This window comes from Rattus rattus, chromosome 7, assembly GCF_011064425.1.
Source record: "Rattus rattus isolate New Zealand chromosome 7, Rrattus_CSIRO_v1, whole genome shotgun sequence".
NCBI lineage: Eukaryota > Metazoa > Chordata > Mammalia > Rodentia > Muridae > Rattus > Rattus rattus.
This window is the reverse complement of record NC_046160.1, coordinates 9475101-9501634: the sequence shown is the minus strand read 5'-3', so window position 1 is coordinate 9501634 and position 26534 is coordinate 9475101. Positions and strand designations below refer to the sequence as shown.

General features: G+C 43.9%; 1 protein-coding gene across 2 annotated transcripts in view; it reads left to right on the top strand.

Annotated features, from left to right (window-relative positions):
• Nucleotides 1–26170, top strand: part of Eml4 (EMAP like 4) — a 115230-nt gene extending 89060 nt beyond the window's left edge. For both annotated transcript variants that reach the window (XM_032908770.1, XM_032908771.1), the window contains 10 exons: nucleotides 3398–3549; nucleotides 4830–4955; nucleotides 5037–5168; nucleotides 5765–5832; nucleotides 9951–10039; nucleotides 11712–11809; nucleotides 19442–19529; nucleotides 20030–20128; nucleotides 23055–23185; nucleotides 23608–26170. In XM_032908770.1, coding sequence (XP_032764661.1) covers nucleotides 3398–3549; nucleotides 4830–4955; nucleotides 5037–5168; nucleotides 5765–5832; nucleotides 9951–10039; nucleotides 11712–11809; nucleotides 19442–19529; nucleotides 20030–20128; nucleotides 23055–23185; nucleotides 23608–24066 — 1442 coding nt within the window. In that variant the 3' untranslated portion in view covers nucleotides 24067–26170. The remainder of the gene's footprint in view (nucleotides 1–3397; nucleotides 3550–4829; nucleotides 4956–5036; nucleotides 5169–5764; nucleotides 5833–9950; nucleotides 10040–11711; nucleotides 11810–19441; nucleotides 19530–20029; nucleotides 20129–23054; nucleotides 23186–23607) is intronic.
• Nucleotides 26171–26534: the final 364 nt, after the last annotated feature.

Here is a 26534-nt window from a genome sequence, read left to right as displayed (position 1 = left end):
TGGTAAGACGGTGACCTAATGTTAGCATCTCCCGACATTGGAGTTTGAGTAGACAGAGATGCCCTCACTTGGCAGGCAAGGTTGTTGTAAAAATATAAAAAAATAGAAAAAGTAGGGTTGTCTTTTATCCCCACTAGGTCACACCGCAGTGTCTCAAGATATCTGCTGGATATCTTGCCAGAAGCCCAGACCTGCTGCCCCACACTCCATTATACTTAAATCTGCACATGAAAGAACACACAACACTATAACCTTTGGCCCAATTGATAAGATATAATTGCCCACCTAAAGATACAAGGCCCAATACCCTTAAGATATCCCTTAAGAATATTTATAACAACCTGTAAATACACAGAGTGGAATCTTAACGCCACCTGCCATGGCTTCTCTCCCTCTCTCTCCTCCTCTTCCTTCAAACTTCTCTCCCGCCCATCCTTCCTTCTCCTCCAAGGACAGGCCTCCTTCTATCCTGTACCTGCCCCTCACCTGTATTTTACAACTTCAATGGGAAGAAGGTTCTGGTGAAGTCACCTGAGTTCTAAGTATGTGACTAGGCACTGGAATTAGCATCAAAATACAGATAAGTCCAGGGCAAACCACAGCACAAGGTGGACCTGTTTTCATAGAGGCTGTCTCTAGCGATAAGACGAATGGAAGAACTTGCTATTAAACTTGGGTAGACTTGGCCATATAATTAAACCTAAACCTAAAGTTTTTAAACTCAAAGACAGTAATTTTTCTCAGCAGGTATTTCAAATGTTTAACCTACGTTGGACTGATAGAAATATAGGTTCATAAGAGAAAGATTTTTCAACTGTAATGCTATATTATAATCTGTAAAAGAAACTTGGAATATGCTTAAATAAGAAACAGAATTTTTTTTAACTTAGTTACTATTTGGGCTTTGTGACAACATGCCACCTCGAAAGGAAGTGAGTGGACGGAGTCGCTCACATTGCAGAGGTATTTACCCTGACGGAACAGTCCTTTAATTTTGCTTTCTGATTTCTGGGAAGGTCATACATGTTTGGCAAGGTTTTTTGACATGTTTAGAAATAGGGAGGCTGAATTAAGAACAGAACACTTTGATGTTACTTTGTTCATTCTTCATGGGAAACCATGAAGCTCCACACCTGATTTTTAATGGGTGTTTTTGTTAGACAGGGTCATGTTTCAAGACAAGATTTCTCTGTGTAGCCCTGGCTTTCCTGAAACTAGCTCTGCAGACCAGGCTGGTCTTGAGCTCAAGAGGTCTGCGTGCCTCTGCCTCCCCAGTGCTGGGACTAAAAAGGCACGCACCACCACATCTGGCTAGTTTTGTAATTTCAAGTACTTAAGTGTTACCTTGACCACATACAAGGAGAGAAACCTAAGATATGCAGATGCTATCAGTGTTCACTCTCTATTCCTCCCTCTGTCCCTGACTGAAAGGGACTGACTCAGCAGTGCTCAGAAAATTCACATTTTCAGATGTCCTTTCTCTCTTGGGCACCTAGGTGCAGTCAGAGCAAAGATAGGTAAATCGTGTAGACAGACATCCCCTGAGCATTTCGTGTTGCTCAAAAGTTGAATTGTGTCCAGTGGAGGCCATGGATCTGAGCAGTGAGTCCTCGCCTTGCTCCCTGCCAACATGCCGTCCATTGTGCCTTTGTACCAAGATTGCACCCTTACTGCTCGAGAGCAGCTCTCAGGAGTCCACAGTGGCTAAAAACATTTTAAAGATGACAAAACTTTGTTCATTCTAGCTAATTTTGCAAAGTTAATGACAGCTCCAATAGATAAGTGAGTGAATGACCTCAGTAAGAGCCTCGTTGATGCACACTTCACATGAGAGGAAGCCTGCAATCAGTCATGTTCACTATAGCCACTGTATGCACTTTGTCAACGTCTCCTAGAGAGGAACCTGCACCAATTAGCTTCCCCCATCTCTCTCCTCTCTTTATTCTAAGTAATTTATCAAAATGGAGTAAAATGTATGGCTTTAGATAACTAGTTTTTTATTTGGTTGGTTTGTTTTGTTTTCTAACACTTTTCACGATATAGCCCAGGCTGGTCTAGAACTCAATGTGTGGCCCAAACTGGCCTCCTAGGATTATAGTTGTGCACCACCATGCCTGACTCTAACTGGCTTATTTAACTTGGCATGTTTTTGTCCATCCTGTTAGAGCGTGTTTGCTTACCTCTCCCCTTGCCATAATGTTCAATAGTTCTCTGGGCACATCTTCTACTTGTCCATTCAGCAGTTGGCATACGATTTTAGAAAATGAATTTTTTTTAAGGAATTATTTATTTATTTTATGTATATATGAGTACACTGTCAGTGTCTTCAGACACACCAGAAGAGGGCTGGGAATTGAACTCAGGACCTCTGGTAGAGCAGCCAGTGCTCTTAACTGCTGAGCCATCTCCAGCCCTGAATGGTTTTTAAAACTTTTTTTTTTCCTTTCAGTTTTTCTACAAGAGCAGGCTAAGGCTATTGTATTGACTTTCGCTATGTTTAACAAGACTCTGGCTCCCATTGTGAGCCTGGTAACTGATTCTGTGAGGCACTGTGAGTCCTAAAGACTTCTGTCCTCTCGCCTCACTACCCTGGACTGCTAGAGGCCTGCTCTGAGTAAGCATCATGGACTCAGTTGGAAGATGTAATTTCTTTTGTTTCTCAGCAGACTGAAAAGAATAAGTCAATGTTTATTAGTGATTGTCATGCCCTGAGCTAACAAAGGCTTTTGCAAAGCTCCAGGGACACTGAGATGGGAGACTTGAGTCCTGGCTACAGCTTTACTGATAACTGGTATTGTGGATATGACGCTCGTAATTCTGTTCTTGCTTTGCATCAGACTAGGGACACCGCTCTAGTACTGCACAGACCTCACAAGCGGTGACACTGAGTTGATGCTAAGACAGTTTATGTACCCTGTTGTCGGGACAGTAATCACTGTTTTAGCAGCTTACATTTTTTTTTAATTTCTTTTTTTTAAACATTTATTTATTATTTATTATGTATACATCATACAGCTTTCTGCCTGCCATGTATTCCTGCAGGCCAGAAGAGGGCACCAGATCTGATTACAGATGGTTGTGAGCCACCATGTGGTTGCTGGGAATTGAACTCAGGACCTCTGGAAGAGCAGACAAACCTCTGAGCCATCTCTCCAGCCCAGCTTACATTTTTTTTAAGCAAATACTTTTAGAGTATATAAATACTGGCATAAGTGTAAGGATTATATTCAGTCTTCAGTCTGGCCTGCCATGTTGCTGAGACTAGGTTCCTGATTAGGAAGACGTGAACTTTCTGAGTATTCACCCTGTAGTTCTGTAAAGCAGTTTTCCAGAAAGTCACTAAAGTCTAATAAAACGTGTTACTACCAGTGTTTCTCTTTTTCTCTTACCATATTAGGTGTATATCAGATCAGCAGACAGATCAAAGCTCATGACGGCAGTGTGTTTACGCTTTGTCAGATGAGAAATGGGATGCTATTAACTGGAGGCGGGAAAGACAGAAAAATAATTTTGTGGGATCACGACCTGAACCTTGAGAGAGAAATTGAGGTAAGGCTGGAAATGAGACCTTAAAACTCTTGAAATAGAAAACTCTACCCATGCCTTTTGTCCCATTTTGAGATAGCTTTTCTGGGAAACTGATCCATATTCTTACCATTCATTCCCTGCTCATAGGAAAGCATTTTTATGACACACAGGACTGTGCTGTAAACAGAACACCGTGGAGTCTGAGGGCTTTATTGTTTATTGTACAGTAATTGTAAGAAATTGAACTCAAGGTCTGACGCAGGCTAGGCAGACACAGAGAAGCAGAGGCATTTTAGAACGAACCCTTCGTGAAGAAGAAATGTACCATTTCAGTCATTCTGTGGGATCACTGTTGTTATTCATATAAAGGACACTGAGAAAGAGAGTATGTGAATGAAATGGGTCTCACAAGGAGACTTATGAGTGGCCTCTATAATACTTTACAGTTCAGTCATCCCTTTACATCCTTAAGGGAGCAGTCTCTCCAGTCCCCCTGTAGATGCCAGAATCTGTAGGTACTAAAGTCCCTTACCCAATGTAGTCAAGTATTTCTATGAACTTAGACTTTAAATTATGTCTGTCATGCTTACCATACCTGACACAGTGTGACTGCTAAGGAAATGTTTTACTGAAGTCTAGAGGAACTAATTAATGATGGGCAGGGGCAGAGGGGTCTGTACATGAACATTACGCACAGAGTGTTTTATTCACCGTATTATTTTCAGTCCATGGATGAGTACTTGGATTTAAAGTCTACAGATTAAAAGGTCATTTTTTGATTTACCGGAATTTTTATCTTTTGGTCCCTGTAACTTAAATCAAGAATGAATAGGGAATGAATGTATTATCCCATGTCACAGATAAGTGACTTGTCTTAAGCTAAGTAACTTGCCCAGAACATGAAACAAGACCCAGACCATACTCTTTATGCGCTCGGCTAGATCTTCCTTCCTCCCCCACACTTCTGTAACTCTCAGAATCATACAGAATATAAATTTAAATTTGACGGAAGTGGGCTGCAAGTTAGATCACCGACAAGCTTGAATAGCATGTGGGAGACCCTTTTCTACAAAGATAATTACGATAAATGTGGCAAAGGATGTTGGTAATAATACAGTATAACCTCCATAATAAAATGTAATTGAACGTTAAATTACAATCTGATGAGACCACCACATTGTTTCAGGTTTAGTGTCTGTCTCTATTACCCTCTAACTGCAGACAGCTGGGAGCATAGCACTGTTCAGGTACTAATTATCGCGTGTCACTGTTTATGGTAACTTCACGTTCATTTGTCCCAGGTTCCTGATCAGTACGGCACGATTCGAGCAGTTGCAGAAGGAAAGGCAGAACAGTTTTTAGTGGGCACATCACGCAACTTTATTCTACGGGGAACATTTAATGATGGCTTCCAAATAGAAGTTCAGGTAAGCCATGGATGCTAATGATTTCTACATTATTACTCAACAATATGCTTTGGTTCTTACAAGAGGATTTTCCATTTCCAGGGTCATACAGATGAACTCTGGGGCCTCGCAACACATCCTTTCAAAGATTTGCTTTTGACGTGTGCTCAGGACAGGCAGGTGTGCATGTGGAACTCAGTGGAGCACAGGCTGGAGTGGACCAGGCTTGTGGACGTGAGTGCAGAGCTTCCCCACACGGATTCCCACTGGCACTTGAGGAAGCATTGGTCTAAACGTATGCTTGTGCTTTGGTGAAAGGGCTGAGAGTGAGAGGGAAATGTCTGGGCTCCATTCCGATTTAAATCCACATTAAGAAGCAAGATAGTCAGATACTTTCTTCTCGGTTTCAGTGGTAAACTTATATAAAGATTTTGTATATGTGTAGAATCTTAATTATGAAATATTTGAACCTCTATGATGTTACAGTTGGATTCAGTAAATGCTGTAACAGACTCTACTGTCTTCTTCGTGGGTATTTGTATTTTTTCATTGTTGTATATGGATACTACCTTTTCTACCCCAAAAGAAATGTAGGCGTTCTCTGTGAATTTTGTACTGTGTTTGGTGTTTCCTGTATCGTTCCACTTCTAGCCACAAGCCAATTTCTTGTTTTCCCTCACCAGTCAGTTCTTCTGCCAGTTCTGTCCATATAGCATTTCTCATTGGTTTACATTACAAGTTATTTTGAAAGATTTTTTTTTTTCTCTAACATTTCCCTTAACCTAGGAGCCTTTATTGTATGCCCCAATGGCTGTCCTTTTCTCTTCTAGGAACCAGGACACTGTGCAGACTTTCATCCAAGCGGTACAGTGGTGGCCATCGGAACACACTCAGGCAGGTAGGGTCTGTAAGTGAGCCCTGGCATCTGAAATGGTAGAATGTTTGCGTTGTTGGGAAAGTCGTGTGTGCTTGGTCCATCACCCTTTCTTGAGCTCTAAATGAAGCCTAAGGCTCGAGGGGTTCAGAAATCATGAAGACATACTGTTGGAATAAAGGTGTCAGATAGATACTCACACAGAGCCCTGTTTGGTTTTCTTGGGTTTTTTGTTTGTTTGTTTGTTTTTTGGTTTTTTTTTTTCTTTTTTTTTCTTTTTTCTTTTTTTTCGGTGCTGGGGACCGAACCCAGGGCCTTGTGCTTTCTAGGCAAGCGCTCTACCCCTGAGCTAAATCCCCAACCCAGTTTTCTTGTTTTTGGTTGCTCTGATGGTTGAGCTAGGAGAATGCTCAGCAAGTAAGATGCTTGCCAACCCTGACAGTTCAGTCCTTGGGATCAGAAGAACCAGCTCCTAAAAGTTGTTCTCAAGACCTCTGCATGCAGCCATGACACATGTACCCCCACACACACACATTAAATAAATATAAAAGAAAGTGAAAATGATGTGGTCAAAAATCACTGCAACTACTTTCCAACATCTGTGTAGCTAGGATAGGAGGTCCCTCAGTCTTAGTGATGTATGTAAAGGTAAGGCAGTTACTACCTCTTGAGTTGTGAATAGAAAACACGTAAGTAAGAGAAAGACCACAGTCCCCACAGCAGTGCTGTGCTGGCAGGCAGTCCGTGCTCACCCGCGTAGACTCGGTCTCCTGTTGGCAGACACAGCTGTCCAGTACGCTGGGTTTCATAGAACTATGCTGGGCTCCATGCCTGCCTCCATGCCCCGGACTCAGATTCATAGTCCACTTGTTTTATTTTTCCCTGGGTCTGTAAACACCTAACTTTACAGTGTGAATTGAAAAGCTACTACTTTAGCCATTCAGATTACTCACTTCACTTCTGAGTCACATTTAGGGCTAGGAAATAGTAAATGCTGTAAACCATGTCCAGAAGAGTGCTTGGAGAACTGTTGAGCGACCTGTCTGTGCCTGTGGATGGATTCCACATCATGTTGCTGAGCAGTGAGGACAGTGATGATTACCACAGTGTCCACTGTGCATTAGTGTGGCACTAGGGAAGCATACAGAATGCTTTGCTCGGAGGAATCTGACCGACAGTCAGCCTGAGGTTGAGTCTTCTGCTTCTCTCCCCAGTGTCTTCCTTCTCTCTGTAGCTTTTGGGCCTGGCCTATATACCCAGAATTGGTACTGAGAACCAAACTTGGGTCTTCTAGAAAAGTAACATATTCTTCACCGTGTAACCGTCTAGCTCCAACAGCCCTGTTTTTGTATCTAGAGGTTCATTTTAAAAAGCAAAACCCATAAATGGTTTGCCCAAAAGATACTATCATCAATGTATATTTGTTTAAAGGAAAAGAGATGCATTTATTGAGGGACTTAAGGTTAACTCTAGATCTAAAGTGTGTGTGTGGTCACTAAAGAAACAAAGTCATATAGCAGGCATGATGGCACGTGGCTGTGATCCTAGCATTTCTGGGGTGAAGATAGCAGGATCAGGACTTCAAGGTCAGCCTTGGTTCTAGAACAGCAAGTTCAAAGCTATCCTGGGCTACATGAGATGTGGTCACCCTCACCCCTACTACCTCCACACACAAAAGGATGGTATATCTTTGTTATTTGGTATTAGGCTCACAAGTCGGCTTAATCTATAACAGAAGAGTCCCCATCCCTGGTGCCTATTAACATCCAAAGTCCATTGGATCCTTTAAGCCACATAGAGCCTCACAGTACTAGCACATTACTCCCATATAGAAGCTTTGTTCTGCTATATACACTCCAGAGTGGGATGTGGTAATACAATGCAAAACACAAGTTTTGTTTGGAGAAAATTCCTTGGCTAGAACTTTGAGTAAGAACCGAGGTCCTGGCTACAGTGGCAACTTCTGAAAGAATACTGTCATTCAGTGACAAGGGAGGGAGCTCCTAGTGTGGCTGCACCATACACTTAACAACCTCATTGGCTTCCTATTAAAAATCATTTGCCAGGCTGGAGAGGGGACCCAGAGGGTAGTGTTCTCAATGTGTATGGCCGTGACTGGGGTGGCCTCTAAAGCACTCGGGGTAGAAGCAGGCTGGCTAGCAAGAATAGCTGAGTCTGCAAGCTCCTGGGTCCAGAGAGAGAGAGACAGAGACAGGCAGGCAGACAGAGAGACAGAGGAGAAAGAGACTCTGTCTCAGTGACACAGTGCATCAGACCCAGACAAACTAGAAACACTAAAATAAAAAGTAAAAATACTGCTGAGGACCAGCCTCAGTTGTTATTTTGGGTTCTTGAGAATGGGAAGATTGGATCAGCACAAAATCAGAATCTCTGGTAACAATGCAGGTGCAAACTGACATGTGACTCATTGCTATTCAGGAGCTGTGCTGGGAGGTTTTTCTTCTCCCTCCCCCACTCCCTCTCTTTATCTCTTTCTCTCTCTCCAGTTTCTTAGAAAGTTGCTAAATAAATCAGTGTAATGTTAGTATTGTCTTAAATTTGCAAAATCTCTTTATTAATCTCATCCAAATATGTTTCTCCAACGCTTTTCAAACTCTTTCCCTTTCCTCTTGCAGCTGCCCCAGGGCTCCTTCACAAACCTGTATTCTTTCTCTTAGAACTTGTACCCTAGTCTCCTTCGGCAGGCAATGCCAGGGGGTCAAATCAGTATGTTCCAATCTGCCCGTGGAGGTTCAGTTCACCAATCCAGTGGCCCCCTTACAGGGTCCAGAGTCTTTTATCCATCCTTTCACTATACATGTATCTTCCAATTTCCCCAGTAATATTCCTGGATCAAGCTTCTACTACTAGAGATCTCCCCTCGTGGGGGCCCTCACCGTTGCTCACTAATGCAGTAGGCCCAGCTGTCTCTCCCTCTGTCTTGTCCCTTTTATCTTCCATGGACATCCCTGTCCTTAGTGATGCAGGCTCAATGTTCCTTTTCCTTAGGGTCTTCCATGCTTCTGACTAGGAAAGCTTCAGGTTTCTCAAAAATCATTTCCTGGTTCAGATATATGAACCAGTTCCTGGTAGAACTTAATCATCACAAGTTGACTAAAATTTCCCAGAGAACGCTTAAGGCAGCCAGCCTCCACATCCAGAGCCCCTTGTCCTGATACGCCTGGGTCGGCTGCGTGAATAGCCAGGGCCAGAGCAGTTTGTTCCATAGACATCAGGGCCATTTCCTTCTCTAGTGTTGCCCTCAGTCCCTTACTTGGAAAGTTTTACCAAATATATTTGAGGACAAATGTGGTATAGGCAGGGGCGAAGCTGACACGCATACAAGAAAGAGCAACGCCATCTGTACGGGGAAGCCAGAGATGTATCGTTCAGGTTGACGGTGCTCCTGTGGCTGAAACTGTCACACAGTTGCATTCACAACCATGTCGCACCTGACAAGTCCATTCGAAAAATAGAAGAATTAATCCGTTATGCACTTAAAGAAACAGAATACCATAAGAGTTTATCTCTCATTCTTAAGTAGCTGCTATCTATAACCAGTGTGCCAGTGTGGATTTCCACACCTGAGAGCGTGGTCTGGGCTTCACTGTTTGCTGAGGTTGCTTCCCCAGAGATAAAAGTTGCATGTAGCCCAAAAAAAAAAAGTCGTATGCAGGTCTCCTAGGAAATTAAAGTGACTTGGAAGCAGTCTTAATACACTAGGGGTTTGCCAATTTTTTAATTAATAATTTGGATTATACACGAATATAACAAAGTTTTGATAATTGTATTAAAACTTGCGCCTTGGCACTAGGTGACTATGGCACTATGACTGCTGGCTCAGCAGTTGGCACTGGCTGCTCTTCCAGAGTCCTGAACCCCTGCAGCCACGCGGGGGCTCACACCGTCTGCTGGTGTCTGAGGACAGCGGCATTGCACTCACACATAAAAGAATAAAGTTTAAAGAGAGGTGAAAACAACCAGGCCCATGTCTGTCTAGCAGATTTTTTTTTATATAAATTTATCATTAATTAGAAGAAGTAGTTTTTAAATTAAAAATGTAGAAAAAGTCACCTACTGTTTCCTGTAAATGTAAATATCTGAAGGCGGTTCGTTTTGTTTTTCTTTTCTCTTCTAAACAGGTGGTTTGTTCTGGATGCAGAAACAAGAGATCTGGTATCAATCCACACAGATGGGAATGAGCAGCTCTCGGTGATGCGCTACTCAGTGGGTGAGCAGACTTCCTGTTTCATAAGCACGGCACCCACTGAAGTCTCGTGTGTGCTTATTGACTCCTCTGTGTTCAAAAGTTGTCAAGTGTGGAGTATCCCCTGAATGTCAGGTTAAATTTCACTGCTGGAACTACAAGATCTGCAAAAATTAAGCTGCTTTGAGTGAGTGGAAATTTAGAATGAACTATGGCAGCTGCAGTTGCAGTTAAAAACAGTAAAAAACAATCAAATCACAGTAGATATAGGAGAATTTTTATATATCAAGCGGAATGTTCCATCTAATTAGCAGCCTTTTCTTTCTAAAGGATACAAGCAATGGAGAACGCAATTCTGTGGTAGAACACTTGCCTACCACAGTCTCCTTCAGGTTGGTCCTTAACATTGCCCAAACATTTAAAAGGGACAGCCAGAATACACAGTCGGATCCAAACTCACAGTCCTTCGTACTCTAGCTAGCATTGTTTGAGTTACACAATCATAATTGTTAGTTATTAAATAAAATATTTAGTAATTCATTGTAAGAATTTTATATAACTTCATTCAACACTGAGTAATTATTTATATATCTTATTCAAAGTGTTCAATTTCCATAATACTCCAGTTATTTTTGTTATTATGTATACGGTTTCATTTATACCATTCTTTTCGAATTAGTTCGGCTTTTTTGAGGCATAGTCTTACCCAAACTGGCCTGAAGTTTATAATTCTTCCTCACCTTGGAAGAACTGGGATTACAGACATGCAGGACCACACCTGGACTTTGCTATATTTGAGCATTTGGTGTAGGTTGGTTTGTCTGAAATGCTGCGGCTAAAACCAGGCCTCTGCGTTTGGCAGGCAAACACTTCATCCTCAAGCTACAACTTCGACTCTGAAGGGTGCTCTAATAGCTGTCGAATTAATATGACAAATGAGAACTTGACTGCCTCCTCATTATTTAAAAAGAGAGAAGTACAGAATATTGTCTTAAATAAGAGAGGAAAATGTGTGTGCACCAAGGTGCGAAAGTTAGAGTCAATTTAATTTGTGTTTTTTAAACATGTATTGTGTGTGCACTGTGTCAGAGGACGTTTGTTGGGTGGTCCTACCCTTCTACCACATGGTCCCTGGAACGGAATGCTAGCCATCAGGTTTGACAGCCAGTATGTACCGTTCCCTTCTGACCCACCTTGCCTGCCCCAGAAGAGTCTTTTTAAAACAGCCATGTTTTCTGTTTTGTTTGATTTAATTTGTTGTTAATTCTGGCATAACAACTCCTACAAAATGTAGCATTTAAAAGACTCTAGACTTTGACCAGTTGTTATGTGCTTAGCATAGTTGTAGGCACAATCAAAGACACCATAGAACTGGATGTGTTCCTTGTGGAGGAAACCTCTGTAAGTGGTGAGATCAGATGTGCTCGCCCGAGTGTGGAGCCGCACCTGCTTAGCTTACTACATAAGCGTTGTACACTTCCACCAATAAATGGAGGGAAATTTCTCCAAAACCAGCCTTTAGTGCTATGTCGGACTCAGTTACTGTTTGATTTTAGGAGCTGGTAAGTGATCAGCTTTGCTCATAAAATGCCAAATAATAGTTAAATTGATGAGATTTAACATTTTTGGTATATCGTTTAATATAGGACCAATAAGGTAGCAATACATACAGACACCTTTTCCTGTTTAATTCTAGATGGTACTCTTCTGGCTGTGGGATCTCATGACAACTTTATTTACCTCTATGCAGTCTCAGAAAATGGAAGAAAATACAGCAGATATGGAAAGTGCACTGTAAGTAGCAAAGTAGAATGACCTAAGTCAGTTACACAGTGATGGAGAGATTAGCTTGTTATGAGGAGAAGTAAATGTTCTCATTGATGTAGCTGTTGCTTTCTCCTGCTGGCTGCTTTAAACTCTATTTCTGTGAAAACTGAGTGCCTGTGCTTGCCTCAGTCCCCAGTATATCATAAACTAGGTATGGCGGCACATAGCGATGAGCCCAAGTCTTGGCATACAGGGGCAGAAGAGTCAGTATTCAAGGTCCTCCCCAACTACACAATAAACCACCTAGGCTACCTGAGACGCTGTCTCAGTAAAGAGGAGTGGGAGATTGGACAATGGCTCAGTTGTAAGGAGTACTGCTCCTGGCTGTTGCTGCCAATCTGACGTTAAGCTGGTTTTACCACCTATAACTCCAGGTTCAGAGAACCCAATATTTCTGACCTCTCTGGGCATACACATAATTAAATAAATCTTTTTAAAAAATAAAATTGTGGTTAGCTAACTGTAGAACATAGTTGCCTGTATGTTCTGGAAAGGTATCTCTCCTCACATTTGAGTTCAGCATCTGTCTCCCTCTAACTAGCATCAAGTTATTGGCTGACACAGGTCTCTGTGCAGCCCTGGCTGTCCTTGGGCTTACTATGTAGACCAGGCTGCATTTAGGACAGCAGCAGAAATGTTTTTCCATCTTCTGAAGGTCATGGGTCATCTTGACAGGATGAAAATTAAAGTCTGTATGGTAGGAACTCTGCTCAAACTCAAGAAATGACCTAGGCACCAAGAGTGTCTGGAAGACGTGTTCCTTTGTCCTCAAGATGCACATTGCCAGGCACAGTAGCCCAGCACTCAGACAGAGATGAAAGGATCAATGTAAGCTCCAGGCCAGCTGGGGCACTCAACAGACAAGAGCCAAAAAGAAAAAGACAAAACAAAGCAAGCCACCACTAAGAAGCGTAGCTGAAAGAGTGGTGCAGCTTTGTGGTAGATGACTTGCCAGCCTGTCTGACCCTAAATTCAATCCCCATGGGATAGGAAGCGTGGGTAATGGAGCCTTGATGGGCACGGACACGGACTGTATCAGACTCCTGACCTGAGCTTATTCACTTGTACACGAGTGTGGTCATGAACAGATTGTTCTGACCTTCTGCTTCAGTCTCTCTGCTGTGAAGGAAGGGTAATAGTAGTTTGTACTTCACAGGATTAAAAGAAGCTAATGCAGGGCTGAGGACATGGCTCAGTAAGTAAGAGTGTTTACTGTGCAAGCATGGAGACTGAGTTTGAATTAGCAGCACCCCCATGACAAGCTGGGTATGGACATGCATGCCTGTAGCCCAGCGCTGTGGAGTAACTAGAGGATCACCTGGCCCACTGGCTTATAGCCCACTCCCAGCTCACATGATAGACAGAGCCTGCCTCAAGGCACAGGGCAGACACTAGCTGTCCTCCTCGGGCCTCCATATATTTATTGTAAGAGATCCTGGGGCCAAGATTGAAGTAAAAACACTGGTTCATTTGTTCCTTACACTCATAGCAGAGGTAGTTTTATACAGTGTATTTAGTACAGCTGTGTTTTGACCCATCTATCACACGAGATTATAAAGTTTTAGGTTTTCAAGCATTTTGGATACCCACATGAAGAATTTTCAGTTTGGCTAAAACTGGCAGCACAGACCTGTGCTCTTAGTATTCTGGGGACAGAGGCAGAACCATTGGTCACGAGTTTGAGGCCAGGCAGGTCTACATAATGTAAGACTATATCAGAAAAGAAAACAAGAATGTTGAACTTCTTTAGTGTTTGAGAAGAGGGATTTGTTTATTGCTGCTCTGTATGTTTTGTACCATCCTCTAAAACCAATCCATTTATAATCTTCAACTCAGTACAACAATCTGAGTTACTTGTAGAACTTAACAAAAATATTTTGTTTCTTTTGAAAAACATTACAAATCATTATTTACATCTTTTAATTAATTTATCAACTTAATGTCTGTAGTATATAAGAAAAGATTAAAAAAAGAAAAGCTCTTCCACTGAGGGCATTGACGACAGCTCAGCTGGAAAGGTGCTTGCCTTGCAATCTTGAGGACCCCAGGTGGAGCCCAGAACCTTTGTTTAAAAAGAAAAGCCTTGGCGTGGTGGTGCTGAACTATATGTAACCCCTACACGGGGAAGTAGGAACTGGCATTCACTGCCGACCAGCCAAACCTATTTGATGAGTTCCAGATTATCGAAGAAATGTGGGGTTGTCATCTGGCCTTCTTGCACACATATGTGCACACACATGGAACATATGCATGCGCACGTACAAATAAAAAGAATATTTTACCATAAGGATGTTTTTTAGTTTACCCTAGTAGGCTGTAGGTTGTTCATTATGACGTGTAGGATTGGTGTGTGAGAGTGCCTTTGCCATCGTGGGCACTGGAGGTTAGAGGACACCTGCGCATGGCTCCCAGTGCTGGAGCACAGGCTGCATGGCAAGCAGCTTGCTAACCACTGAGCCATCCCTGCCTGACTTTAAACCATGCTCCAACTTGTGCACTCTGACAGGCCTAATAAGCAGGGCCTCAGCCTCCTGCGTACTAGGATTGTGGGTGTGCACCGCCTCACAGAGATGGAACGGGAATCTGGCTTTCTAGTTGGCTGCAGTGTGGGGAACTTGCTTATTAACTCAGTCCTCCTTTTGCAGTTGTCTTGGTATCATGACAGATCTAGAACTTAGTTTCCTTCATTTGTCATCAAGAACAGACTGTGCGGTGCTTAGAATCCTCAGAGTTGTCACTGTGTGTTTATTATACCATGTGTTGTATTTCCATGCAACTTGCCCAGCAGAGAAGCAATGGCGTCTAACAGCTGATGGTCAGAGGACCTTGGAAATGTTGGAAGTGACAGTTGATGAATCGCATGAGACACTCTGAGGACCTGTGTGTGTAGTGCTGTTAGGGCTGTGACAGAGGCACAGCTCTGGCTTAGCTGTCTGCACACTGCAGTTCCGTCCCTGCTCTTTCCAGCCCCACCTCCTGCTCAGACTCTATCTACTGCTGCTTTTATCTGTTGTCCGCTATTAGTGAGGACAAACTCAACATGGCTGGCTGTGCCACCTACTAACTTGTGACTTCACACAAATTGATTAACTTCTGAATCTTACTTCATAGAATTGGATTTTAATAGTTCCTACTTCACAGAACTGCTAGAACTGAGGTCTTTCGTAAAATGGTACACAACCAGAGCTCAGATTTCAAATGCAGATGCTGCCCCCTACTTCCAGTCATTTTCCTGATTATCTGCAAGGGGTTCAGGAAGAAACCACTCCATACTATGGACAAGGATTCTTATGCAATTTTGGAAACCCAGTTACCACAATACAAGCAATAGACCAAATCCATAATAGACTCATCTAATAGAGGTCATCAGAGACTGGAAATAAGAGCTCAGTGGCACAGTATTTGCCTAGTCTGGAGCAGGCCCTGGTTTGATCCAGCATCTCACTCACATGAAAATAGTCTCCTTCCACCACATATCCAAAGTGTGCTGCTTCAGTGCCCAGCGTCATTTTATGTGGCTGAAGGAACTCCAGCATTACCTCATACTTCTAAGCAGAAAGGGGAAGAGAAGAAACATGAAGTCTGTCGTCCTGTCCCCCACAGCCGAGTAGCAGTTTAGGGGCAGGGGGAATGTTTTATCTAGATGCCTGACCAAGTGCTACAGAATAGGATGTTGCCAGTGTACTTTAGTCTGCTAGATTTGATTAGACTAGCAGAACAACTGCATCCTTTTTGGGTTGGTTGGTTGGTTGGTTGGTTGGTTGGTTGGTTGGTTGGTTGGTTGGTTGGTTGGTTGGTTGGTTGGGGTTTTTTAAAGACATACTCATTTTATATATGTGAGTTCACTGTAGCTGTCTTCAGACACACCAGAATAAGGCATCAGATCTCATTACAGATGGTTTTAAGCCACCACGTGGTTCCTGGGAATTGAACTCAGTACCTCTGGAAGAGCAGTCAGTGCTCTTAACCACTGAGCCATCTCTCCAGCCCGGTTTTTGGTTTTTCAAGACAGAGTTTCTCTGTATACTCCTGTCTGTCCTGGAACTCACCATGTAGACAGGCTGGCCTTGAACTCAGAGATCTGCCTGCCTCTGCCTCCCAAGTGCTGAGATTAAGTGTGTGTGCCTCCACCACCTGGCTTCTTTTGAAGGAATGAGAGGGAACTGTTTCTTAAACAGAGTAGGAGGGGACAGCAACACTGTCTGTGAGGATGGCCATGATAGCACCTGACTGTCATCCAGCTACTTTAGAGACTGAAGCAGGAAAAGACTTAGTTGAAGCCCAGCCCAAGTAACTAGTGAGCATATCTCACAAAGTAAAGTTTGGGAGACTCTGTCTTTAGTCCCTGGTACTGGAGCAAAACCTTGTGTGGAGAGTAAACAGAACAAGCCCAGGAAGCCAAGCGAAATCCCAGGAAGACAGACTGAGCCCAGGTGGACATGGTCTTTGTCTAGACAGAAGCATGCAGGACGGACGGAGCCTGGTCCTTGCAAACTCTTCTCTAAATTCAAGTTAGCTGTAAACGTTCGTATATATGGGCTTGAGAGAAGGTCTAATGTTCGTTTGAAACTGCCATGTGCTGCAGAATTATTGTACTTGTTTGGGAATAGACAAACTAGGATCTAGAAACAGAACTACATCTTATTCTAAGTGCATTAAATGTTAAGAGGGACTTTTCAAATACTAAAAAAAGAATTGACTGTTCTTGGCCCTTGCTAATCTAGTATGGCATTTACTGGCCAAAACTTTCTGTTCATAATGTTAAATGCAGGTCATGTCCTGGGAATACTAGCTACAAGTTGGCTACTTAGAAACTGCAGGTGAGCATGGACCACCGAGATAAAGAACATTTTCATTACTATAGAAAGTTCTGTAGGATGACTTTGCTAGAGATGGCTACTCAGTTAGGAGTCAGAATTCTATGCAATGCACCACTTGAATGTTCATGGCTGTTCTCCAGGTGCTGTGTTCTTCATATGCACTTGTGGTTAGCATGGTGTTGTACCATCTGCTTACCAAATGGCAGTGGTGGCAGTGCTATCTTTGAATACTGTTAAAAATGTCAGGGTGATAAAGCGCCTCTGTGCTTGTCCCTTGAGGTGAAGTCTGGCACTGTTTCCCACTCTGCCTGTGCACAGGTTGACTACCTTACACGAAGTGCTTTGTCTCAGAAGGTGTTTAGATTTGGGGATATCTGCATACATATATTTGGGGATATCTGGATCACCCAGTTGAACATTGAATCCAAAATATAAAATGCTCTAAAATCCAAGGACTTTGAATTTTTCAGCATTCAGGTTTGAGGCTTAGAGTGAGGAAGCTCAGCCCATTTATCCATGAGCCTGTAAGTCGGGAGAGGACACTGGTCACGCCTGGATGGACGGGACATTACAGACTCTCCCTTCCCAATAATTGCACTCTACCTCTGTGCTTATTGTTGACATTGCTAGGAGGGAGAGGGGGAGACAATCATTCTGTTTTCCAACATGAGTCAAACCTTGCCCCAAATAAGTCTTTGAGAGCAGTTTGCATCAATTGGCCTGTACACTGTGCCCACTGTTACAGGAGTTACAGGTTCTGTAGAAATAGTGCTTTTCATGTTTTGTTTTTTGTTTTCCTTTTATTGGATTTTTTAATTTACATTTCAAATTTTATCCCCTTTCCCAGTTTCCCCTCCAGAAACATGCTATCCCATCCCTCCTTCCCCTGCTTCTATGAGGGTACTCCCCTACCCACTCAATCACTCCCTCCCACCTCCCTGCCGTGGCATTCCCCTACACTGGGACATCAAGCCTTCACAGAATGCCTCTCTTCCCATTGATGCCCAACAAGACCCATCCTCTGCCACATATGCAGCTGGAGCCATGAATCACTCCATGTGTACTCTTGGATGCTGGTTTAGTCCCTGGGAGCTCTGGGAGGGTCTGGTTGGTTGATATTGTTGTTCTTCATATGGGGTTGCAAACGTCTTCAGCTCCTTCAATCCTTTCTCTAACTCCTCCATTGGGGACCCCATTCTCAGTTCAGTGGTTGGCTATGAGCATCCTCCTCTGTATTTGTCAGATGCTGGCAGAGCCTCTCAGGAGACAGCTACATCAGGCTCCTGTCAGCATGCACCTCTAGGCATCCCCAATATTTTCTGGGTTTGGTGGCTGTATATGGAATGGATCCCCAGGTGGGGCAGGCTCTGAATGTTCTTCTAAGTAGGACATCAGAGGCCTTTCACTGAGGTGCAGACAGCATGCAGAGAACATCTGTATCAGGATAAACTTAGAGGGGTGTGCATTGTCAGTCTGCTTGATCCCTCCCCACACAGCAGAGCTAGACCTTAGACTTGTCTATAAGTGATGTGTTAGCATGTCCTCATGCTCACTCACAAATACATTCTGGCTCTAAACACTGACCTCTCATTGCTAACATTCTCAACTGCATGTGAGAATATCCTTTTTTCCAAAATACCTGCAGTCTCTGTTATTCAGAAAGCTTCATAATCCCCAAATTTCCACAGTTCAGTTCACTTGGACATAGGCATCTGTATTTGCAGTGCTATGAAGAAAGCGGTAGGTCCAGAGGGCATTTAGAACACATTTAGTCAGGCTTCGGAGGAGAGTGGAGTAATGAAGAAGCTTGTGGATCATTCACTATGTGTGTTATACACATAGTGTACCTGTACCTGACACATACTGAATTTATTATGCTAAAACACTGAAGAGGGAAGCTTGTAATTCTGAAAGTACAAAATCTGGCTAGATGGAACAAGTGAGCTTGTGTCTGTCAGCTTTCACAAACCGTAAGATCTCTATGAATTACCTGGTCTACTGGGATTCATCAAATGCTTACATGTTATGGTAACAGTTAAGTATTTAGTGGTTTTTGTTGTTTTAATTTCCAGTATTAATAAAAAGCCAAGCAGCAAAATATTAACGTTTTCCTACTTAAGGAAAGTTTTGAAGAGTCAGATGATTAGCTTGGGTCCAGCTATTCTGCAGGAATGCAGGGTTAGGTCACTTGCCCCTATCCAGAACATTCTTTGGAGACAGGAACTTTCCTAAGAGACTTTCATTCTGACTATTCATAGGGAGTACATACAGCCCAGGGAAATGTCTGTACATAACCTGTGACAGGCATCATTTCATTTCAAGACTGGCTTCACTCTAAATAGGGACATAGGATGAGTGAGTCAATGGCAGATCTGGGAGTGCACAACATCGTCTGAGATAGAAGCTTAAGTCTCTCTTGGGATTCCCAGCAGAGATGGTACGTACTTGTTTCTGGTGTGTAGGTCGAGACGCCAGCAGGTTTCACTCATGTTCCAAGAGCTTAGTAGTGTTCCTGTTGTGTGCAGCCCTTTGAGCACCACAGTCCTACCAGACTCTTCGACACTGGTTCTCTTCACATACCTGTGTCTACTGCATCCTCAACTTCCAACAGGACAGGGTAAAAAGAGCTGAAGAACAAGCTATGGGCCCTTTGGTCCCTTGGGCTATGATACTCTCATCCTGTAGGGTTCCCAGCACATGAATCAGTACTAAGCAGTGTTATTAAAGTATGAAGTTGTCATGCAAAACTCTAAATGCTTTCTTTATTAATCTTTTTTAGGGACATTCTAGCTACATCACACACCTTGACTGGTCTCCAGACAATAAGCATATAATGTCTAACTCGGGTGACTACGAGATACTGTACTGTGAGTATGAACAGTCATATATGGACTCAGATGTGTTTGTCAGGCACTGCTACACAGGCTACATGCAATGCAAACTCTGAGGCGTGCATGTGCATGCTGGTGACTAACTCACATCATCGGTTACTCAGGGCTAAGTAATGAGTCTCACATGCAAGCCTCTTCTCCAAGAGAGCAATGTATTAATTTAATAGTGTAGAACTGAGCAGATGTTGCACTGGGAGATCTCTCTGTGAGCTCGATGCAGCTCCACAAGGGGGGACAGGTTTTCCTGGGGGCAGGGAAAATGTTATGGGTGAGCCTTTATGCTTCCATAGAAAAGGTTAAAACTTCTTTGGGAAACACTTTGTAATTCTGTACGGCCCTGCTAAACCTATTCTTTTCAAATGGATCTCAAATGTCTTTCAGTGTATGGATTATAAATACAAGTGACTAGTTTGAATCAAGATGCACTTTCAAATACACTGTACACAGCACTATTATTGTACTTCCTGTTTCTAAAGGGGACATTGAAAATGGCTGCAAACTAATCAGGAACCGATCAGATTGTAAGGACATCGATTGGACAACATACACCTGTGTGCTAGGCTTCCAAGTCTTTGGTAAGAACATTGCAACTCATGTGAAGAGTGTGTGTGTGAGCTTTTTATTCATCATGTTTACCGGGTAAATTGATAAAAGAGAGTATTAGTCAGGCCTGATGACACACTCCTTTAACCTCAGCATTTAGAAGCAGATTCATAGGTGTATCTCTGAGAGTCTGAGGCCAGGCAAGACTATATAGTAAAGTAAGGCCCTTATTTTCAGATTCGGAGAAATTAAATGTACTGACTGTGGTGGTTTGAATATGCTTGACCATTAGGAGGTGTGGCCTTGTTGGAGGAAGTGTGTCACTGTGGGGGTGGGCTTATAGACCCTCTTCCTAGCTGCCAGTAAGTTAGTCTTCTAGCAGCCTTCACATGAAGATGTGGAACTCTCAGCTCCTCTAGCACCATGGCTGCCTGGACACTGCCATGCTTCCTACCATGATGATAGTGGTCTGAACTCTGACCCTGTAAGCCAGTTCCAATGAAATGTTGTTCTTGTAAGAGTTGTCTTGGTCATGGTACATGTTCACAGCAGTAAAACCCTAAGACACTGAACCAGTATGAGATCTGTTCTCTGCAGACCCTAAACTTTTGATCTCAGTGGAAAGGAGTTGACACAAATTAGTAAAGATGTCTTAAAAAACCGGCATCTTTATTCAGACCTCATTGGTGTATTGAACGGTTTACCTAAAGCATACAAACCAATGTCTTTCCTGAACTCACAGTCATAGACCTGTGCTGTGACCCTGCCGTGCATGCAGCATTCCCCTCATCCACAGTGAGCCTCCCACAATTCGTCATGACTCGGGATGCCAGGGTTCTCAACCTGTGGGCCATGACACAACCCTTCCATAGATCCCCTCTCATAAATAATATCAGATATTTACATTATGATTCGTAGCAGTAGCAGAATTTGTTACGAAGTAGCAATGAAATAATTGTATGGTGGGGGGGTCACTACCCCGTGAAGAACTGTAGTAAAGAATCACAGCATTTTTTTTTTTCGGAGCTGGGGACCAAACCCAGGGCCTTGCGCTTGCTAGGCAAGTGCTCTACCACTGAGCCAAATCCCAACCCCAAGAATCACAGCATTAAGAAGGTTGAGAACCACTGCTCTACCCCATTCCAGTAGTCAGTAACATCTGCTTTCTCTGTCAGTTCCCCTTTTCTGGATAGTTCATAACAATGTATACGTACAACTGGTCCATCGACTGTGGCTGTACTCAGTGGCATAAGATTTACGAATCGGCTGGTAGCTGGAGAGGTGACTCAGTGGTCAAGAGCATTAGTGGTTTTTCCAGAAGACCCAGGTGTGATCTCCAGCACCCCCTTAGTGGCTCACCGCTGTGATAACTCCACTTCTGGGGCATCTGACACCCTCATACTGGCAAACTCCAGTGCACATGAAATAAAATAAAATGAATCTTTTTTTTTCTTTTTAAATCACCTGGAGGGCTGGAGAGAAGGCTCAGTGGTTAAGAGCACTGACTGCTCTTCCAGAGGTCCTGAGTTCAAATCCCAGCAACCACATGGCGGCTCATAACCATCTGTAATGAGATCTGATGCCCTCTTCTGGTGCGTCTGAAGATAGCAACAGTGTACTCATACATAAAATAAATAACTCTTTTTTTAAAAAATCACCTGGGCTGTAGCCAGGCTCTGGTACCCCTTTGTGTGAATGGCACAGAATGTGTAAGCATGAAGACCTGAGTGTGAGTTTCCAGTGCACACACAAAGCTACATGCCTGTAACCCCAGCTTTGTGGGGCATGGCAGGCTATTCTAGCAAAACCAATGAGCCCTCCAGTTCATGAGAGACTCTGCCCTCTTCCCACCTTTTAAGATTTATTTTATGGATAATATTTTCCTTGCATGTATGTAAATGTGTGTGTCTGAAGGCATTGATTGAATTCTCTGAAGCTAGAGTTAGAGATGGTTGTGGGACACCATGCAAGTATAGGGCACAAACCCATTTCTTCTACAACTACCTCCTCTGCTCAAAGGCTGGCCCTGCCTTAATGGAACAAGGCACAGAGCAATAGAGTAAGACCACCAGCACCCTCCCCTGGCTTCGCATGTACCTGCACACTCACGAGTGTGTGTGTGAGACACACACACACACACACGTTTACCACCTTCCCCAAAATATGAATTTGTTCTCTGTGCTAGAAAGGTGGGTTAGGGGCTGGAGAGATGGCTCAGTGGTTAAGAGCACCGACTGCTCTTACAGAGGTTCTGAGTTCAAATCCCAGCAACCACATGGTGGCTCACAACCACCTATAATGGGATCTGATGCCCTCTTCTGGTGTGTCTGAAGACAGCAATGGTGTACTCTCATACATAATAAATAAATAAAATGTTAAAAGAAAAGAAAAGAAAGGTGGGTCAGTGGTTAAAAGCACTGTAGCTCACAATGGTTTTTCTGTTCAGGGGATCAGATGCCCTCTTGTGACATCTGTGATCACTGGCACATGTGTGGTATGCTTATCCATATGTAAGCAAACACTCATACACACAAAAATAGAGGTTCTGAGTAGGATTCAGCCATAGGAAGTCAGTACCTCAGCTCTATAAATTTCCACTTTCAGCCTGGCCGAAAAGCAGCTTGTCCACTTAGACCATGATGCCCTGCCTCAGAGGAACCTGCTAAATGTATTGAGGCACTTCCGTGAGAACATTTTTTAAGGCACCCACCTCCCTGAAAAGGGAGCATTTAGTTTCCTTTGCTGACAGAGTCTCTGCTTTTCTCTTCTCTACAAGTAACAGATAGGTTCCTAAGGAGCTTATTGTGTAAGCAGGCCAAGGTGAGGCTAGTTTCTTGGCCTCACTTGCTGCTTCTTGCTGACTAGGATTGGCTCTGTGCTCCTTGGCCTGAGGTGTTTGGGTGTGTGTGTAAGGTCAGCTGTGTTTCAGGCCAGTGTTATCTACTCGTGTTTCTCCAGGTGTCTGGCCAGAAGGATCCGATGGAACAGACATCAACGCCCTGGTTCGATCCCACCATAGAAGGGTGATAGCCGTGGCCGATGATTTCTGTAAAGTTCATCTGTTTCAGTATCCCTGCTCCAAACCAAAGGTTAGCTCGGCTCAGGAGGAAGCCGTGTTGTCCTCCCTTCTGCTTGGGGTATCTGTGGGGCTGTCAGTGCTCTTAGTGATGTGCTGTGCGGCCTTGCCCAGGCTCCCGTTGTCACACTGGAGGATGGCTGGATCTGAGTGCCCTGTTCCTGTTTTCTTTTTGAGACAGGGTCTTTTGGCCTTGAATTCATACGTTCCTTCTGCCTTTGACTCACAGGTACCGCCATTACAGAGTGCACTACCAGGCTCTCATTCCTTCTAAAGAAATAATAAAAGGAAAATCTTCCCTGTTTTATTCCTCAACTCTGTCTTGTAACAGATTAACCTGTTTTCATAACCTGACTTAATGTCTCTGGTCAGTTCTATTGCTGTAAGCAGCCATGTAAAAGTGAGTTTAATTTTCCCATCTGATTTATTTTCTAGGCTCCTAGTCACAAGTACAGTGCCCACAGCAGCCACGTGACCAACGTCAGTTTTACTCACAATGACAGTCACCTCATTTCAACCGGTGGGAAGGATATGAGCATCATTCAGTGGAAGCTGGTGGAAAAGTTACCTTTGCCTCAAAATGAGGTCACAGCAGACACCAGTTTAACCAAAGCCCCTGCCTCTGCCACTGAAAACGCCAGGCTGTGTAACCCTCCACAGCCTCCTTCCCAGCCGTTCCCTGGGACGGCAGAAGAAGAAAGCAGAGTAAGCAGCTCCCCCACGCTCGTGGAGAACAGTCTGGAGCAGGTCGCGGAGCCCAGCGAGGAGCAGAGCGAGTGGGGCAGCGAAGACCTTGGTGTGGTGATTGATGAAGAGCCTGCTAGTGAGCTAGGGGAGAAGCAGGGAGCAGCCGAGGCGTCTGAGGAGGAGCAAGGCGCGGCTCCCCTGTGCTGAAAACCACGTTCCCGTGCTCCTCTGCTGCTGCGATGTGACGGAGCCCAGGTAACAGGATGCAGTGATGGGGGTCACTGTGGGTGGAGGTTTGTGTCCCATGAGATCAGATGCTCTCCGCAGTCCGGTACGCCGTCAGTGGTTAGAGCAAACCAGGAGACAATGTAATCAGACTTAAATAGCAGAAGGAGACTGGAGGTGGGTCTAAGAAATCAACGTGTGTGGTGCAGAACTGGAAAGAACTGCAGCTGTGCCCATTGGAAGAACCTGGTGTCTGAATGTGATTTCCTTGCCAACAGCTGGAGGCCTCGCCTCACAGGCACCATCGCTCACTTGGCTGCCATTTTTTCCTGATGCAAAAAAAGAAAGCAGGAAAAAGTGCTCTTATTGTGATACCATCCCACTCAGATGTCTAACGGGAACTTCTTCTTGACTAAAGAGAATTTCGGTCTTGCCACGTGCGATGGCATTGCCTTTCCATGGGATACTGCGTTTCCTTACACTACCCGAGATGTCCAGACGTGCTTGGTAGGCTACTTGTAGGTGCTGCCTTTCTAAGTTTCCACGAGGACCCGTCCTCAGTGGCTTGTGTACAAACTGCCTTATCCCAGAAGCAAGCCGTGGTTTGTTGAAGAGCTTTTGGTGTATAGTGAACCGTGATCCTGAAAGCCGGTTCTCCAAGGAGTCCTTCACTGGCCCAAACATTCTCAGCGTTTGGCGTTCAAGGGAATGGAGGAAAAACCACATGCCTTTACCAGATGAACTGTAACAAAGACCGCTAACCGTCGCTAGCCTTCAGCACTATCTGTTCCCTCAGTAGATAAACACAGTCGTTAAATGGTCGAATTGGTGCTTGAAATTCATTGGTCTAGTTGTAATTTTTATACAGATTACACCAGGAGATAAGATGTCTTTTTACAGAAGTGTAATAGTCACAGTGCCGCCTGTAGGCCGCACCCTTTGCAGACGTGTGCCACCTGTGGGCACTCCTTCCTCTGTGAGCCTCGCAACCCTTGTATGGCTAGCTTTGGTCTGGGCAGTGCATGTGTTAGTATACGTGGGTAAGTTGGGCTTTTGTAAGTTTTGTCAGATAACTATTTTTCTCAAGTATGTGTTTCCTACTTAAATTACTGACAAGTGTGCGTTTCCTATGTTTGTTTATACGTTGATTACAAAACTTTATTTTTTTTTAACTTGCTACATTGTTTTCATATGTTTTTGTTGTTGGATTATGTAACTTTTCCTAAGTTCAGAAGTCTTAAATGTGCAAGCGTTTACGTGATTGTGCCATTCCAGAGTGCGTCAGAACTGTCATTCCCTTCCAGTACCTTCTCAGGAGTAACATATCAGGTATGTCATCATCGCTTGGAACCGTGAACGCCAAGGACACTGAGACACTATCCACACACTGCGCAGGTGTGTGGAGGGACAGCAGAGAGCAGTGCACCTAAGGAAGATGCAGCCCCAAGTGTGCTCAGTGAAAGTCTGTGTCTAGGTCTACGTCCATGTATCTCTCTCCTTTTGTTTACAACTTTTTTTTAATTAAGTGGAAAAAAAAAAAAAAAAACCTCACCTCAACGTAGCTCTCTTCCAAAGAGGAGATTTCAAGCCACCTGACTTTCAGTTTCGTCTCTACCCAGTTGTCAGAGAGCACAGCTTCAGCATCTCTGCCCGCCAGCTAGCAGTGGGGATGAAATCAAGTCCTTGCAAATGGATGCTAGGAGATGAACAAGCAATCGGAGGAGAAGAACGTGTGCTTCTCTCAGTGCCTGGAGGATGCAGCTGTCCACAAGCAGGGACTTTGGGGACATCTGTCTGTCACCTTCGGGGTTGCCATGTACAGTGAGATTTATAATCACGATACTCTTGGGTGGTAGTTTCCAAAGACACTACTAATGTGCAGAGAGCGCTCCAGCCTGTAGTGCTGGCAACTACTGTTTCACGTCAGTCAGAGCTGTGACGGGGTGGGAGGATGCGGATTATGACTCTGTTAGAAAAGCTTGTGAATGAAAATGAACCCAAGTGTTTCATGTGAAGATGAGCCATTTCTCTCATGCATTCCGGTGTCATGGCAGAAAACTTTGAAGATAAAAACATGATAATCAAACGTTCCTTTTGCCTTTTTTGGTAGTGGTTGTCGGAGACGGTCTTGCATTCCAGGCTGGCTTTAATCTTGTGGCAGTCCTCCTGCCTCATCCTGGAGAGTTATCGTAGGCGTGCCCCATTCGGTCCTTTTGCTTTTACATGTCTCCTAAGTTGGTTCATGCTGGTATTCACGTGACTATGCAGATACACGAAGGTGTAGTCGTGGAGAAGAAAGCGGCAGCTGCTGCTGTGGACAGACTCCTGGCAGCAGGAAACCTCATGCCAACAGAGGAAATTGCTTCTGACACACACACCCCCAGTCGGTAGAGAACGGTCAGCCTCTGCTGTCGATTCCCTCTGTGATGTTGCTAATGTCGGTCCTGGCA